The sequence below is a fragment of the Lissotriton helveticus genome, chromosome 5_1, assembly GCF_964261635.1.
Source record: "Lissotriton helveticus chromosome 5_1, aLisHel1.1, whole genome shotgun sequence".
Classification (NCBI taxonomy): Eukaryota; Metazoa; Chordata; class Amphibia; order Caudata; family Salamandridae; genus Lissotriton; species Lissotriton helveticus.
The window spans coordinates 1,865,854,852-1,865,872,664 of record NC_136065.1 but is presented as its reverse complement, the minus strand read 5'-3'; the positions used below and the strand labels follow the sequence as shown (position 1 = coordinate 1,865,872,664).

General features: G+C 44.9%; 1 protein-coding gene across 10 annotated transcripts in view; it reads left to right on the top strand.

Moving 5' to 3' along the window:
• NBR1 (NBR1 autophagy cargo receptor) overlaps window positions 1-17,813 on the top strand; it is a 657,239-nt gene that overhangs the window by 649 nt on the left and 638,777 nt on the right. For all 10 annotated transcript variants that reach the window (XM_078645308.1, XM_078645311.1, XM_078645309.1 and 7 more), the window contains exon 2: window positions 13,627-13,738. Coding sequence is in view for 6 of the 10 variants with exons in the window: in XM_078645307.1 (XP_078501433.1) it covers window positions 13,637-13,738 (102 nt within the window). In the remaining 4 variants the exon portion in view is untranslated. The remainder of the gene's footprint in view (window positions 1-13,626; window positions 13,739-17,813) is intronic.

Here is a 17,813-nt window from a genome sequence, read left to right as displayed (position 1 = left end):
GGGTTTTTCCCTGTCAAGTATTAGAGGTATTATGGTTAGGCACTGTGAAAATGGAACGCTTTCATTCTAATGGACACTGTGAACCATAGGTATCCTTGAAAATCTTAGCTTGTGTTTATATTTATTATATGTGGTAAGAGTCAACAGCAATGGTAAACAAAAAAAAAACCGTTTACGATAATTACTTGCTTTTGAAACCTACCACATATCTCTTTTAGAAATCATCATAACGTGAAAATACCGCAATAATCGGAGAATGGGGTAACCTTTCATGGCAAATCAAAGTCTAGTGGCGTACAAAGAATTTGTTTCGTGTGGGGATTTTTCCGAGGAGTCCGATTTTTGACCTTTGCAAATGTTGCATTGCTTTTTGGGTTTCCTCTGCTGTGCAAAGTTGTGGTGTTCTCACCCAGGGATAGGGTCCTTGCACTAACTAGCATCCTAGATGATAGAAACACCAATAAGGAAGATTATAAAGTAAATGGTACGTTTTTAATAACTTGTGAAATCTACACAGCACTCAGATCTAAGATTGAAAGGCAGGGCATTCCAGGCTTTGGCAGCGATCACTGAAAAGGTACTGCCTTCTGTACACTCCTTTTTAAGGTCGAGCCTAGCGCAGCGCGCATGCATTGCTCTAGAAGATGACCTTTTGGAATCGGTCTGAACTTTCCTAACACTCGTGCTTGTGGCGGCATCCCCCTTACAGGAGCGAGCAGCGGCGCGCAGGGGCCATCTGTTTCTAATTAGCGTGGCTGTAGGCGCTTGTTTATATTTCTCTACACTCTCTCCCCTGCCTGTCTCACCCTCTCTCTCAGGCGCCCTGTTTCCATCTCTGGGTCCCTGCCCATTGACAGGAAAGCAAAACTTGTTTCTTTTAGACTTCGTTCTCTGACCGCCGCCTCTATTCCTAACCTTCCTTAGCCCTACCTGTCTCTGATTTGCCCCTACACATCTTCTCCTTCGGACATGGTGCTCCGGATTTCAAACCAAATCCCCCATTAATCATCCGCAGGGTGAATTCCGATGAGATCTTCATAAGGCCAAATAAATGCAGTGTTTTCTGAGACTGTCTCCCTGACATTTGCGGCTTATAAATCAAAAGGGCACTGTGTTTTTTAACATGTTTACGGCAAAGCAGTCCTGCTTTATTGTCCTTACAGCTTTCACGAGGAACGCATTCTGCTGCAATATTAAAGAGCCGTAGCCTTCCTTCTAAGCACTCACTGATTTCTGCGGACGGCTGCAGTCAAGGCGCAATTGTAGTCTGGCTCCGTGTTTTCCCCGTTTAATCCATTGCCTGTACAGGCAAGAATTTCATTTAAAGTTCTGTGTCTTGCTCACAGTGTTTTTTTTGGATCAGGTCCAAAAGGGGTTAAGGGCCTGTTGAAGACCTATACTCCAAACCGAGCTCTTCGATCTGCCTCAAGGAATATGCTGGAGGTGCCGAGAATCAGCAAAGCGAGGTGGGGCGGTAGAGCTTTTTCTTGGCTTGTTCCTAGGCTTTGGAACTCGCTCCCGCCTGAACTGGCCACCCAACCTTCACTGTCCATCTTTCGCAAATTGCTGAAAACGTGGCTGTTTCCTTCTTCGTGTTAGTTCCTTAGGAATTTGGCTCTGCTTTTCTCCTCTAACTCTACGAACTGGCTATGATTATTCTTGCTCTTGGTATTTCTCAGGTTCTAGCGCCTTGATACCCTTTTTGGGTTTAGTGTCACTATTTCCAACTCGACTTTTAGCGCTATATAAATCTTATTCTATTCTATTCTATTCTATTCTAATCCGAGTTATATGGGAAGCGCCCCAGGCCTTTGTAGTACAGATATACACCGCCTCCATTTACTTATTTGCTACAGCGCTTCAGACGGTCCCTGATCTCGTTCCAATATAGGCGCGTCTCACCCCACGGTTTGAGTGGACACATCCCTTCACAAAAACACCTCGCATGTCTTTCGTGGCCGCACAGGGCCTGGAGCGGCTCATTGAGAAGATCCTGCTTCCCTCATTATCCTCAGGATTACCTCCCCAAAGGCTCACCCTGTTCTGTAATAGCTGACAGCGGCTCTTACCAACTTAATATTACACTTTAATTTCTGAAGCCTTTCAAGAGTTTCATGAAGCCCAAATGTGTTACATTTCTCCCCCTGTCCCTCTGCAGGCATGTACTAATGCTTTTATGCACCTAATGCAGCCTTTCTTTTTGTTGGGGCACACCAGTACTCCAATGAGAACACAACCAAGCACACCACCACTTTCTGAACGTGTGCTGCTCCAATTAATCAAATAAAAGATTCCAACTTCATTTTTTGTTGCTAATGCCACATTCTTTCATAGTTACTGAGCTTACGTTTTATGATGTGTTTTGTTATGTATATACTCTAGTAATGATATGTCCTTCCTACCCGTCTCTGATTTGCCCCTACACATCTTGTCCTTCTTTCACTCGTTCTTTTATACCATTTAATGTAGTTTGGTCATTATTTCTTTAGCATTTTTTCCTCAGCATTTCTTCCTCATTTTCCACATTCGTTACGAACTTCGCTCTCACACTATTAATCTGTTCACCTGTCCATTTTGTCACCGCTCGTAATGTTTCCAATTTAGTACACCTGTCTCCTATCCTTTGTGCCTGCTCATCACTCCTTTTCACTCAACCATCTAACCATATACTCTACTTATATCCCTGCCTCCTTCCTTCTTATTCTCTGCACTATTCCTTCCTTTCCATTTCCCCCATTCTAGTCCTTCTTTTCAACTTTCTTTATTTCCTTCCTTCCTTCATCCCCACACTATTCCTCCTTTTTGTCTCTCATTCCTTCTTTTTTGTCCCTCTGACTATTCATATTGACATCATTCTGCAGCGCCAAGAAACCTAATGGTGTTAGCCGCGCTTTACAAATTAATTTAACATAACATAACATTCTTTCATTCCTTTATCCTTAGCACAAATCCTTTCGCCTTTCTTTCAGTTGTTTGTGTTCATTTATTCATTCCCACTTCTCTTCCACAGTTCTTATTTCTCTGTCTCTCCCTGTCGCGCTGTGTATTTTGTATCCTCTTGTTTCTTTTCACCGGCCTATATTTACTTCTACTCACCTTGCTTACTTTGTTTATCCATTTCTCTTTTGCCGTTTATTCCTTCGTGTGTCTTTCGCTAGCCTTCATTCTCACTGTTCTCTTGTACTCTTCTGTCTGTATCCATTTTCGTTACTCGTCCCTTTCTTTTCCTTTCTTTCTCTGTCTCTCCTTTTTTTTTTTTTCTGACTCCTGCGCTCTTTTTTTTATTTATTCAAGTTTTGTATAGCGCTAGCTGGACCCGGGGGTATCAGAGCGCTTCACAGCAAGTACAGATATGCAACAAAGGAAAATAAGGACACACAAAAAAAACCACAGGAATTAAGAACACAAGCAGGAAATAGAGTCTGTACAACAACAACTTGAACGCAATATGGGACGGAGATCACAAGCGCATCAGCCGCCTCTGGGTTCGGAGAGATAGCATACTTTCACCAACAGGCTTGGGGTTCTCTTTAAGCGCCGGAGCACACTAGGAAGTGGGCTTTGAGTAGCGATTTGAATTGCGGGAAGGAGGCGGTCAGTCTGATATGGGGGGGATGGAGTTCCAGATCCTAGTTGCATTCCCCGCAAAGGATTTATTTGCGGTTTTGTGTTTCTGTGATTTCAGAGGGATGAGTAGGAGTGTGTTGGAGCTTCTGAGGTTCCTGGATTGACCGGCCCTTTTGAGTTTGTTGGCCAGGTATTCTGGTTTACCTGTATGCAGGGCTTTGTGTGAGGCAAGCTGTGCGGAATCTGGCTCGTATTTCTTTGTTCCTGTGACCATTCTTGCTGCTGCGTTAAGGGTGGAGGTGAAAGGTCCCAGGTGCGACTTGGCTGTTCCAGTCAGCACTGCGATGCCATAGTCCATTCTGGAGAGCACAAGTGCCTGCGTGGCCTGTTTCAGGTCTTTGGGGGGGAGGAAGGGTTTAATTTTGTAGAGAAGTTTCAAATTCAGGAACGCACTTTTGGCGGTATTTGAGATGTGTTTATTCATGGCCAGTTTGGGGTCGAGAGTGATCCCTAGGGATTTTGCGGAGTCTGTTGGTGTTAGAGAGACATTGAGGGCATTTAAGGCTTTGAGCCATTCCACTATTTGCCCACCCCTATCGCTGTCAGTGTCCTTCCTCCTGTGTATGCATGTGCTGCATGGCGAAACACTTAAAAGGTCCCAAAGGCGAGACCTATTGGCTATTCCAATGCTTGTTGTATTTAGGAATGTATACCAGGTAGATAGAGCTACGACAAAGATATCTGGTGGATAGGTACGACGAAAAAGAGAAGATGTTGGTCCTGGGTGAAAGGATTGCCTTGTGACAGAAACAGAGAGCCTTGAAGAGGCAGTGTTTTTGTATAGGAAGCCAGTGAAACATGACCACATTAGATGTGATATGGGCACGTTTGGTGATCCCCTGTATGAGGCATGTGGTGAAATTTGCATTAAATCTATTCTCTTCAGTTCGAATCCATGCAAGCACACACATTCAGGATTGCAGTAATCTAACCTGGAAATAAAAAGAGGTTGAATCAGGGTTTTTCTAGTTATGATAGAAAAAAGAAGCAGAATTATCCTGATTATTTTAATCATCAACAAGTATGTGGATGTAAGTTTGTTGATGTGAGATTCAAAACTAATTTGTTGATTAAAATTGGTTCCTAAATTATGAGCGAAAAGAGCAGGGATGGGTGCATTGTCAAATGAGTCGACCTACCAATTATGGGACCAGATCAATGGATTTCCGAAGACCATAACATCTGACTTGTCCGAGCTGAGCCTGAAGGACTTGGAGCCCATTCACTAGTCCCACATAGCAGAGCATGTTTTACTAAGTAATACATGTTAATGAGTGCGCATTTGAGGTGCGTAGCTTGTCTGGAAGAAGGGATGTGGAATTTCTATAACCTGACGCCCAGGACATATTGTTTGGGGTCAAGGGCAAAAAGGTTTCATGTGTAATTTGTCCTTGGGACAAGTAGACCCAACCACCTACAGCACAAACGCGTTGCCTGTCAGTTTACAGTACCATATTATAAACCAGGGAAGAGCATTGTTTGCAGTTAAGGTAATATTTGGGTCCAGGTGGTAAGGCTGTTAAAACTTGTATTTATGGTTCATTAATGCAAAGCGTTTTATTAGGGTGAGCACTCTTAAGTAAATGTTGTAAGCTCGGACTGTACTACAGACAGTGGTTCTAGTATAACAAGCTAACTTATGCTTGCACGTACACACACACACACCGACACGCTCATGCATGCACCCACAACTTCACACACACTGACTCATGCTTACAAATACGCTGACACACCCACATTTTGCCCACACCGGACTCATGGAGGGCACTGAAACTACTTACTGCTTTACGTGCTAACACTTTGAAATAATGAAATCAGCGATCAATATAACAGCAGCACTGTCCATAGGTGGAAGCCCAAGGAAAACTCGATAGCCAATTATAAATCAGCGCCAGCATTGCTGAACAATTAAACATGAAACAAAATACAATTGTATGTGTTAAGTAAGAGCAGTAGCCAGGACGAGTTTGTGCTCTGCTCACAAGAGGCGCCTGATTCTCTGTGAAGGCAGCAAGTGTGATAATATTTACACAAGGTAAATAAATAGGTTAGTGCAGGCGGGCTTGCAAAGGGAAGCTCTTGTACACCCATCCACTCTTCAACCCATCCTACCACTCATCCATTCACCCTTTCATTACTCAACCATCGACAATTCTTCCCTTTCACCCATTTATCCTTACATCCACCCTGTCACTCACCCATCAACTATTTAATCACACATCCATCTATTTACCCTCTCACTCATCCAGCCATCATTTCATTCACCCATCCATACCCCTTTCACTAACCAATACATACCATTTTCACTCATCTACCCATCCACCCTTTCACTCACCCATCTGTCTACCCATCATCCAGCCATACACCCATCGACACTCCCTTTCACTCCTCCATTCTTACATTCATAATTTCACACATCCAGCATTTCACACATCCGACCTTTCACTCTTCCATCCACTCTTCTTCCCTTTCACTCATCCATCCTTTCCACACCATCCATCCTAACACCCCCTCACATTAATTATGAGCTTTTGTCTGCCGAGGCCCATCGAGGACGCCATCCACGCTGTAGCTGATAAAGAGCGGACGTTGACACTCCTGAACTGGGGGCCAAGGAGGGAGAACCGCACAGATGGGAAGGCAACATTCAGAAGGAAGGATAGAAGCACGCATCCAGGGCAAGGAGTACACAAAGGAGACTGCTGGAATTACAACAAGCGAATACTTTGTTTTCTCCAGCATAACCCCCAGAACACGAAATTACTTAAACTCACGATGCCTGGCTAATGTTATCTGCGTCACACCCTGTTACCAATATCTATAAATCCTGTTCCAGTCTAGGATTCTGAGAGGCAAAGCGCAATATTTTCCAGAATGTTCTGGAAAGCATCCACGTCCAGTGAAATGTTGCACTCTCATCACTGCATTATACCAGTTTATATATAAGCAATGCTGGAGACTTAGGGAGTTGGCATTTATGTGATAGCGGCTAAATTATCGATCATGTCACCGGGGGACCCGAATTCCAATCCCAGCCCTTGCTTGAGCCGTGTGACCTTCGGCGAAACACTTCACCTCAAGAGGTGTAGCTAGCTAAAAGTAGAGGCGTCAGGCCGTCTACATAACAAAAATGTGGTCAGAGATATCGCTTGAACAAAATGTTAAAGGTAAGCTAGGTTTTTTAGCGCCAAGAGATTACAAACTATTTTGCAGCTCCTGTTCGTTTAAAAGAAAAGCACGATGGTTTTGGACCAGACCCCACGCAGCATTTTATAATCACACCAGCCATTATGTACCAAAACAGAGGGGGTGCACAGGTGCTTGCTCCGGAAAGGCACGTGCAGGGAGATGTCAGCAGTGGAAAAAATATAAAAGAAAACACACATGGGGCTTCATACAAATTATGAAGGTGACCAAGGCCAACTCTCTCGCACTCCCCTTTCAGAACATTTTATGCATTCCATGCCAAAGTCAATGAACACTGCCTTAGAGGACACCTCTGTGCTGGCAAGGTTCATTACATTAAAACGATTCTCAAAACTGCAGAGCATTCACCGTCCATGGCGATGTGCTTAATGGCTTAATGGCTTAAGATTCGAGGGTCTGCATGGCATATACATATGTACAAGTTGCTGCTGAAAGTCAGTATAAACTTTTACATATTTTTTCAGTTTTGCTAAGAGCCAGCATGACACTGGTGCTGCACAGCGCGGCACATTAGCTATCCAGAACTATAAAGCAAACAGAAACATTTAGTAACATTAAACGTCGGAGTAAACAATGTTTAAAGTGAAATGGAACGAGAAATCATATATCTTATTGACTTTAGTTCCTTGGCTACACACTTTGGCTCCTGGTGCCAACACAACCCGTAGTAATACAACTCTAGTTTGAAACAATATGCAACCAATATTTTGCTTTTATATGCTCAGCAAATACACTACACATCTGCGGTTTGTCTCGGCTCTGCCGTCAGCGCCCATGCCTTTCTCCTTGGCTGGGCTGTGGAAGGGGCAGTACAAACTCCGTTCTGCCTCCTCGCAGCCGCTGCACGATGGTATTATCACAGGCTGGGCTCACTATTGGCTCTGATTACTAAAGCGATCACACCGAGCCCCCTCCTCCCTCCCGCCCATTCCTGCCTTACTTATTGCTCATTTCGCATCTAGCCCGCAGTAAGCCCCATGCACTCCAGCCTCTTGAACTGTTTTCTCTATTCTTGCTCCCAGTCTTTGCATTTACAACTCTGTAGCTGGTGGGAGCATGTTCCAGTAGACGTCCAAGCCCTCTTCTTTATGTAAGGAGCATGCTCCTGCTACAAGCCCTAAGGAGCCGCGCTCCCTGCCGGCTCGCTGGTGTCCGCTGCGGGCTGGGTTTATGAGCCCTGCTTTGCGCAACACGCCGCGCGCGTTCACATGCTGCCTAGAAAAAAAACCGAGTGGTGCTCGTGCATTTCTGCCATATGCTTCCGATTATCGCACCCGTGTCTGGGCACGATAATTGAAAGCATATGGCAGAAATGCGCGTAATAGACACCAATAGATCAGGAGCAGAGCTGTGGCGTTGAGTGATGCTGTGGCGTTGAGGGATGCTGTGCTCGGAGTGGTGCTGTGGCTTTGAGGGGTGCTGTGGCATTCGGTGGCGTTGAGTGGTGCTGTGGCGTTGAGTGGTGCTGTGGCGTTGAGGGTTGCTGTGGCGTTGAGGTATGCTGTGGCGTTGAGGTATGCTGTGGCGTTGAGGTATGCTGTGGCGTTGAGTGATGCTGTGGCGTTGAGTGGTGCTGAGTGATGCTGTGGCATTGAGGGATGCTGTGCGCTGAGTGGTGCTGTGGCGTTGAGGGGTGCTGTGGCATTCAGTGGTGCTGAATGATTCTGTGGCGCTGAATGATTCTGTGGCGCTGAGTGATTCTGTGGCGCTGAGTGATTCTGTGGCGCTGAGTGATTCTGTGGCGCTGAGTGATGGTGTGGCGCTGAGTGATGGTGTGGCGCTGAGTGATGGTGTGGCGCTGAGTGATGGTGTGGCGCTGAGTGATGGTGTGGCGCTGAGTGATGGTGTGGCGCTGAGTGATGGTGTGGCGCTGAGTGATGGTGTGGCGCTGAGTGGTGCTGTGGCGTTGAGTGGTGCTGTGGCGTTGAGTGGTGCTGTGGCGTTGAGTGGTGCTGTGGCGTTGAGTGGTGCTGTGGCGTTGAGTGATGCTGTGGCGTTGAGGGATGTTGGCGTTGGCTATTAACGTTGCATTATTATTTGCAACGCCAATAGCTGAAACTTTCAGTAATGCAAGACCTAGTGCGTCGTAAATGCTTGTTTAATTTAAGTCAATGAATCATATTTAATGAACTATGCCAGTAGGGTATTATAAAAATTCTTTCACTTTGGCATATGCTCTAAATAAACATTTAATTACCTACAAACCCCGTTCTCGTAAGTATATGAACAGCATTATCTGGGTAACGCATGAAGGAGGATCTTTGGCGAGATTGGCATGCACTGCAAAATGGCATTTGTAGCCCGCCCTTCATTCCTCACAGGTCAAGCTAGCTGTTTAGCTTAATGCTTTGGTACACTGCTGCATATTCAGTGCCTGCTGTTCAACTCTTGTCCACAGCTGCCACGGACTGGTTGAGAAGGGGGAGGAGTAGGGGAAGAAACAGACATTAGGATGGTGTAGTGAAATGAAGCAGCAATGGGGTGTGTGGGGGAGCGAGAGAAAGCGGGGGGGTTTTAAAAGCAGTGAAATGAATGCTGCTAACGAGCTAGCCGACAACATTGGCAGATCGACATGAAGGAGCAAAGTGGGTTGGGGCGGGAAGCAAGGGAAACGCAACGCACAAAGTGCTTGGTGTAAATAATAATATAAAACAAACAAAAGAAAAAATAAACCATCAGGAGAGAGACTGTGGGGTAACCTCCACAGCTGCAACCTCGGACCTGGAGAACCAGGTTTGAGTCTCTGCATCGGTAAAACTGTGCCAATAAAAATAGAATGAAAATACATGATGCTTGTTGTCGTCACTAAAACAATTGCAGGAATGCCGATAAACTAAAAAAAAATATATATATCAGCCAGGAGCAGCTGGGAGCTGCGCCGTCGGGATGACCAGGAGGAACCCTGAACACAAGGGGGAATGGCGAGGAGTGACGACAGGAGACGCATGAAAAACAAAATATAAAATTTTGCGAAGTCCTTAAAAGTTTAAATAAAAATAACCACCCGCAAAGTGTAGAACGTGCATCATTGGTGAAGCAGAAGCTCTGGTTAATGATTCGGCCGGGAACCTTTCAGCCTATGCAAGAAAAGATAACAAGCACACACGAGCAGAGGCAGGCCAACAAAAAGAACAAGTCTTCACGGCTCGATGCTGTTTGGGAGGTGGGAGGGGAAGTAGGAGAGGGGGGAGTGATAGGGATGAAAGCGCTAGCGGCCGCATGCTGGCAAATGGTGACCTCAGCGCTAGCGGCCGCATGCTGGCAAATGGTGACCTTTCAGCGCATTGCTGGTCTACGTGGTCAGTGCGGCTGCCTCGTACTTGCCAAGTTCTAAGCTGTAGTCAACGCTGACAGCCCTGCTTCATGTCAATTATTAATGGGAAATCCCTACCTTCACAACCTAACACCTATCAAACTTCCTATCCATGATTTGAGAAAGTTCAGAAAAGCTCCTTTTTCGGAAAGGCTTAGAGGATTCACTTCGTATAAGATGTTGCTTTAGGTCTCGGACTGCGAACGGATCGCGAAGCGATCGTCGCTTTGAGACTCTATTGCAATCATTTCTGCTTTCAAGGAGTCAAGGGAGACAGGCGACAAGTGATGTGCACGCGCGCGTAAACGGATCAGGTCACGCGTGCTTCCTGTCTCCCATGGCTCCTTGGAAGCAGACGCACACACACACACATACAGACCCCCCCCGCCGCGCATACACCCACTCACACACACACACACACACATAGAGAACCCGCCGCCGCGCATACACACACGCACGCACACACACAGAGCCCCCCCGCCGCCGCCGCGCATACACACACACACATAGAGAACCTCCCCCCCGCCGCCGTGCGCACACACACATACACACAGAACCCCCTGCGCTTACACACACACATCCCCTACCTCGTCTCGGCGTGTCTTTGCGCTCCCTTGCCCCCGCTCCTCTGGTGCACGCGCAACACTGGTTTCGATTCCCGCGTCGGCTCCTCTGTGGTGCGCGCGCACCACAGGTTTCGATTCCGTGCTTGTGATTTGTCGCCCACTGATGCAACATCTTTTAGCCCAGCCTCTGACGGTGGCGTGCCCCTGAACACTGACCGGGTTAGAGACGCTGTAGACCCCGCTGCTCAGGTCTCTTTCTTCCACGGGTGCGGAATCTGTGATCTGTGCTATTAAAAGATAAGGAAGGCTAGTTGGTTAATCAAGGTAATTGTTGCCAGTAAGTACAAACTGGAACTGACCATTTTAAAAACATTATACGGAACTTGAATTAAATATGCCTCACGTCACAAAACATGGATTGGCCTGGCCTATTTTCTGCAACCGTGACTATGCACACGCACACCTCGAAACACCAGTGATCACATATGGACAATGCTTCATCAGGCAGGATGTCGTAAATTACATACATTCGAGAAACGTATGTCTAATTAACGTATGTCTAATTAAAATGTGTTGCAATTTGCAGAGCTCCTTAGTACGCATGTGCTCTCAGACGCTGAGAGTAAAGGTGGAATGGCAGTCAATTTACCGACCTCGGAAAAATAGAAGGCTGAGTTGGCATAAGCAGAAATCAAGTCCTGCAGGTCACAGGTCACAGCAGAGGTCCGCATACAACGAGCTGGTGCGTGTTTTGAAGACTTGCGGTCGGATTTCTAACTGCAGGCGGTGACCTGAGTTGCATGAATTTGTATTTTAATGTAGCGAGTAATATGCAAATAACTTCAAAGGGGCTTTAAGATAACTTAGTTTAAGTGAAAAATGTATGGCGCCAAACGTGTGAATTGGAAGTCTGTTGAAGTTAGAGCGCAGAGACTTCATACAAGAGTCTGGAGCCACTTAGACAGGAGGCAAGTTCGGCCCTTGGGTAGTTACATCAACAGGTCAGTCTTCAACCTCCCTTTAACTGTCCCTATCTCCTCACTTCCACTCCAGAACACACACCAACATGTTATTACATTATTCCTTTTGAGCATTCCAGACACCAGTTCAGAAGTACAGGGAATGGGGACACAGAGGATACTAGAGCCTTCCACATTACTGCAAAAATTCACACATTTTCCTCCAAGCTGCAAACATAACCTAACATTTGTATTCGTAAAGCGCACGTTCACCCACAGGTATCTTGGCGCTGAATAACATGTTTATTGTTGCCCAAATCAATGGTACTCATTTTATCGACCTCAGATGGATGAAAGGCTGAGTGGACCCGCCAGGATTTGAAGCTGTGACCATGAGGTCAAACACAGGCCCCTGCATTGGACACAATAGTCCACTGAGCCACCAGACTCTCATACTGCAATTCAGACTGTTCCCAGCATCTGAATCTTAAAGAATGGCTTGGGTGAGGTGTAGCCTTTTTCAATGCACATTGAATTAATAAACAACTGTTTACCACACACACATAAATACACACAACCACACCTAACCACACACAGCCACACACACATGCACAACCACACGCAATACCACACGCACTACCACACGCACTACCACACGCACTACCACACGCACAACCACACGCACAACGACACAGACAACCACACACACACACACACAACCACACACAACCCCACACACACAACCACAACCACACAGCATCAGTGCACAATTTCACAGGCACACACACCACCAGCGCACACATCAATTGTTAACGCATCCACAATTAACTATTGTAGCAATCGCAGTATGGCGCACTTCACTTTTAAACATATTCATCTAAAGCACAGCATGCCACCATTGCTGCAAAAATAAAGAAAACATTTTTTGGCCTACAATTTATAGACTTTTGTTGCAGTTGGTGTTGCAATATTTATAGCTCAAACTTATCACCTTAGGAGCTAGTAAACAAACCTCCCCAGTGCTGCGCTGTCCATTATCCAGTGCTGAACTGGACGTCCAGCGGTCGCACGCAGCACTGGGGAGGTAGTGCCCGTGACGACCGTTGGCCGACGGCAGCACCTAAAGGGTTAATTGACCCGAGACCTATTGCGTTGTAAATGCTTGTTTTTCTTGTATCCACGCATGCGTCCATCCACATCGCCTTATGAAGCAGCTATGAGCGCACAGCAAAAACTATCAATGAAAGAAACGTATGTATTTACTTTTTAAGCTACACGGCCAGTGCCCTATTTTGCTAATTTGGAATATATTATATATGGTATATTTTGCTGACAGGAGAAAATAAATGGTGGTTGTCCACTTGGATAACTTGAGGGTGGACATATTCATTTATTGACATTAAAGCGCAGGTAGGCAGACGTGTTTCCTGGGGTTGAGTGCCAGGCTGTATTTCCATCTGGTTAGAAAACAGGCAAAAATGTTCTTACGGAAGATGGGAAATTTTAATTTATTTAGCTGTGTAAATCTATTTAGCTGTGTATTAGCATTTTATGTTTATTTTTAAAAGTAATGACGATGCTTTAGTTTTGCCTGCTTTGGACTTAATTTTGAGTGAAATGTAGGGTGCATTAGTATTTTACTGAATATTCCAATTGAAATATTTCGATTGTTATGTCCAGAGCTACCATTGACACAACACTTTCTAATTTCAGAAGTGAGGGGCAGGCTGTTTCTCTGGAATATACTGATTTCACGGATTAGGAATTTTGATGAATTGGAGTTGGGCGTGTGTGGGGAAGGTGAAATAATCTGGCCATTTAAAAGAATGTTCATATTTAACACAGAATATTGCATGGTGTTCAAATTCATATCTGGTGTTTTGAGTGAGCAAAAATTATTTGATTTATAACGTAAATATGTTAACAAATTACACCTTCTCATTTTTTTGTGCAGCCTGAAAAACATGGAGCCTCCAGTAAACCTGAACATAAATTACAATGGGGAATTCCAAAATTTCCAAGTTTCGGACTCGCATAATACCACCTGGGCAGATGTAGAAGCCATGGTGAGTGGTGGGGCTCATGAAAACGGAACCCTTTAAACTGTATTGAAAGCAGGAACCCTCTGCCTGACACAATTGGTTTTATTTACAAAGCTCTGCATTTTAATTTTCAGCTATTCAGACTGCCGAATAAAGCATATGATCTCCGGATTGGTGCCATGGGAAACCACTCAATTAATTACAAGTTTATGGAGTTTTTACATGGTCATCAGAATTTATATATTGCACTAAATCAACAAAATATTTTAAAATATGCAGTATTTCAATTTCATATTGTGACCTAAGATCATATGGGTCACGCCTTAGCTAACTGTTGCCCCAGGCTGGAAGCTGAAATTGCCAGTAGATTCTAACAACTCCCTGGTTGTTGAGGTGTTGGCTAGCTGCAGACGTCTTTGCATGTTAAAGGCGTCGGCTGACTAAGTCTTTTTCATTGACTGGTGGCATGCAAAATAGATAGGACAAAGGAATCTGGGGCACTTCTGTTATGGACCTTGACTCTGCCTGGCAAAACACAAAATCAAAGCCCTGCTTAGACTCCAGTGGGACAGGAATGCCCAGACATGGGTCCCTTGCGCGCCATGTTAATTAATTTACACTATTCCGGCTGATGAGGGGTGATACTCTGAAACTGGTCCTAGGATGTTGGTTTCTGATACAGGCAGACCCTAGCTTGGCAGTTTGGTCAGGACTGTTGCCATGAGGAGCAGGGTCAAGACTTATTTGCATATGGCTTGGTCCAAACTGGGGTGCCCTGGTGAGCAAAAAAACTGATGGATTTCGGCCCATCGCTGTACTGGGGGTGAGTGTTTGGCATTGTTCAGCATTCCATCCATCAATTGTTCTTTTTGCGTCATCACTGTGTCATGTGGCAGCAGACTGAATGTTGATGGAATAGCCCAAAAAGGCCATGGGTGTGCAAGTGGAGAGCATCCAGGCACTCTCAAAGGTGACTTGGTACAGGAAGTTGAGTATCTAATTTTATAGACTTGTCTTCCATTCTTGAGACGCAGCCCCCCAGTCGCAACCAAGTGATCCAAGACCTCTTTATTTGTTTCTTTTTTTGACATCCCCATTACCTACTTCTCATTTTCAGAGGCAAGAACAAGGTTCCTACTGGACAAGCCTTCAGTGGGCTTCTGTCTTATTTAGAGGGAGCTATTACATAGATTCTTCGGAAGTAATCTTCAGAGTGATCAGGGCGTGGGCCTGATTTTTGAGGAATGTGATGGGCAGGTAGGATTTTGAACTGATATTAAGTATGTGTGGCCCGAGAATTATGAGCTAGAGAGAGAGAGAGAGAAAATGCAGAGACAAAACTCAGTTGAGGGATGGTATTGTGAAGATATAAAAAACGAATTATCGATTCCCCCTAACAGACCCTACATGCATAGTAGAAGTTTGAACATAGCTGCGGTATGGTCAGTGGTCGAGGTGGGCGGAAGTGGCCGGGCACAGCGTGCACCTACTTCTTTAAATCAATATATTCCGTTCCCCTGCTTTTTTATTTTAATCATGCCTCCCAAGATGGCAGAAATAGCCACTTCCTATAGATAAGGCCGCTCGGGGATGGGTGGAAAATGACTGTCGTTTGCTTCTTGCCCAGAGAAGATAACAACAGTGTCCACTTCTGCTCTGCTGCTGGCAGCTGCCTCCCCACTCTCTTTCTTCCTCTCATTCCCTCTGTTTCTGTCTCGCTCCTCCTCACTTATTGAAAAACGTAACTTCAAGAAACAATTCTCACCCTCTCTTTCCTCCTTTCGTTTATTTGTTCCCTTGTGAAATGGATCCAAAAAAGAAAAACACTTTTGCTGGAAATGTCTTATTTTACTGACATTTTTCTACCCAAAGAGCAACCTCAGGAATAAAAGGTTACAAATATGAAAAATAACTTACTAACTAAATAAAGCAAGACCGAGTGGTCGCAAAATGACCAGATAGATTTTATTCACTCCCAAATTCATCAGCGTCTCTTACAGAGTTTGTCAGTGAAGCGCTACTTTTGTTTTATTGTCTTTCTTTGAACAGCATTGTATTCCCCGGATGGGGAAGTGCACCAATCCTGAAGGTACTGCAATGCCTGATTGATGGGTGGATTGGAAAACAAAATGTGTACCGCAGCTCTTTGTTCACGGATGTGGTCTATTTAAACCATACTGCTTACATTTTGTAAGGATATAAGCAATGGACATTGAAATGGGTCTCATCTGGTCCATGTAGTCATGTCCTTAACTTTTCAGGCACAAGCACTCACTGATTTCTGAATAGCGAGTGTAAAGTACCTCCATTTTGTTCCTGCTTACATTTCACATACTTTACATAATCTTTACTTTTTTCAGGATTTTGTTATGTTTTTTAGGTAGCATATTACTCTTGTCTAGTACGTAATTTGAATTGAGGAACATCCAGTTGTGTATAGTGGGGCACAATTGGGTTGTAGCTGAGGGCAGTGCGAGTTTCTCTCAATGGGGCAGTATGGTGTTCAGTGGGAGAAAAGATGTGGCACTACGGTGAGAGCTGCCAAATTTGGAACTGGGGAACCAGGTTCAGCCTTCATGACCAGTTCCCCAGACCACTCTCCTGAGAGAGCACATTCCCATGCCAGACCTTAGAAGGCCCCGTAAGACCTTAGAAGCCCTTGTGTCTTAGCACCAGCAATATACCCTACTAGGAGCAAGTGTGGGCTAACCTTGAAGGCTTGTCCACCACAATCCATACTGAAGTTCACCTCCAGTCTTGCTGGCAGGCTTATGAAACAGCACACCCTAGAGCAACAGTGACTTTGTCCCTGAAGTCACAGGACCCTTGAGAATTGCCAGCTCTAGGGCGCTGCGACTAATATGACCGCACTGGGTGCTTACTTTGGGTGGGGTCATCTTGCTTTCAAGCATATTATGGTTTTAAAGGCGTTTGCTTCCTCCTTCCTGACCTCTAGCAATTTTCGGCAATAATAAAAATTTTATGATAACTCCAGTGATTAATGTTCTTCCTAGAGAGAGGTCAGAGTTTTGTCTAGTGGAACTTTTGACTCATGGAAAGGTAGCACAGAGGGTTAATGTGCATGCTGCAAAGAATATGTACCATGCAGCTCACAAAGTCCACATAACGTAAATAGGTCAGTGGGTTACTACTTTTGTCAGAGAGATCTTTCGTTACTTGCAGTTTATAAGTTAACATCTTAACACAGAAGAGTGATCTATTAACTGTCATCTAAGAGCTGCTGCAAACGGCAAGGTATAAATTAGAGTGTTATTGTTTTTTCACCCAGTATTTGATAATCCTAATGTTTGAAAAAGTGTACATTTGAATAGAAATCGATTCTGATTAAAGAGACTCTCCAAACATGGTATTACGTTTTAAATTCTGAGTTTGTGTTTCCCTAGACCAATCACTATTAAACTCTATTGCCTACTAATATGGTTGTTGTGTGACTCCTACCCCTTCTAGCTCTTTGTCTGAAGTAGCATTTCCTATACAGTGATTTACACACATATAAATGATTGTCTCTGTGTATGTAGTGTGTATGATGTAAAGTGCTCTGACTGGTATGAGTGGCACTGTAAATCAAATTAAAAGCATCTGAGAGAGAGAGTGGTTATGGGGACTTGAGGGGCACTGTTAAAGGGTGGTAGTCCGGGAATATATGGCAGAGGTGGTCATTGGGGGGCACCAAGAAACATTGCTGCACAGGGCTCCACCAGCGCTAAAGCTGGCTTTGTCCTTGAAACCAGTCCGCATCACCCATTGGTACCTCCATTGGCCTTGTTCCAGCAGTAGTAGGGCAACTCACCAGGGATCAGCAATACAGGATTTGCACCCACACCAAACTAAGTTTGCAAACTTCACAGTCTCTCTGCTTCATGCACAAGCACTTTTAACATGGGCTGCCTGCTTTGGGGCCACTGGAATTATGCAGCAAAGGAGGACAACATTATGCCACAGTGTTGACTAAATTATGCAACCAAAAAAAGGCTGCAGCGTAATGCAGTATATTTTCTGACACTTTAATATTTTGACATTGTTACACATGCTAACAGCCTTTGGAAAGATTTTGCCTTATTAGTACCAGTGTAACAAA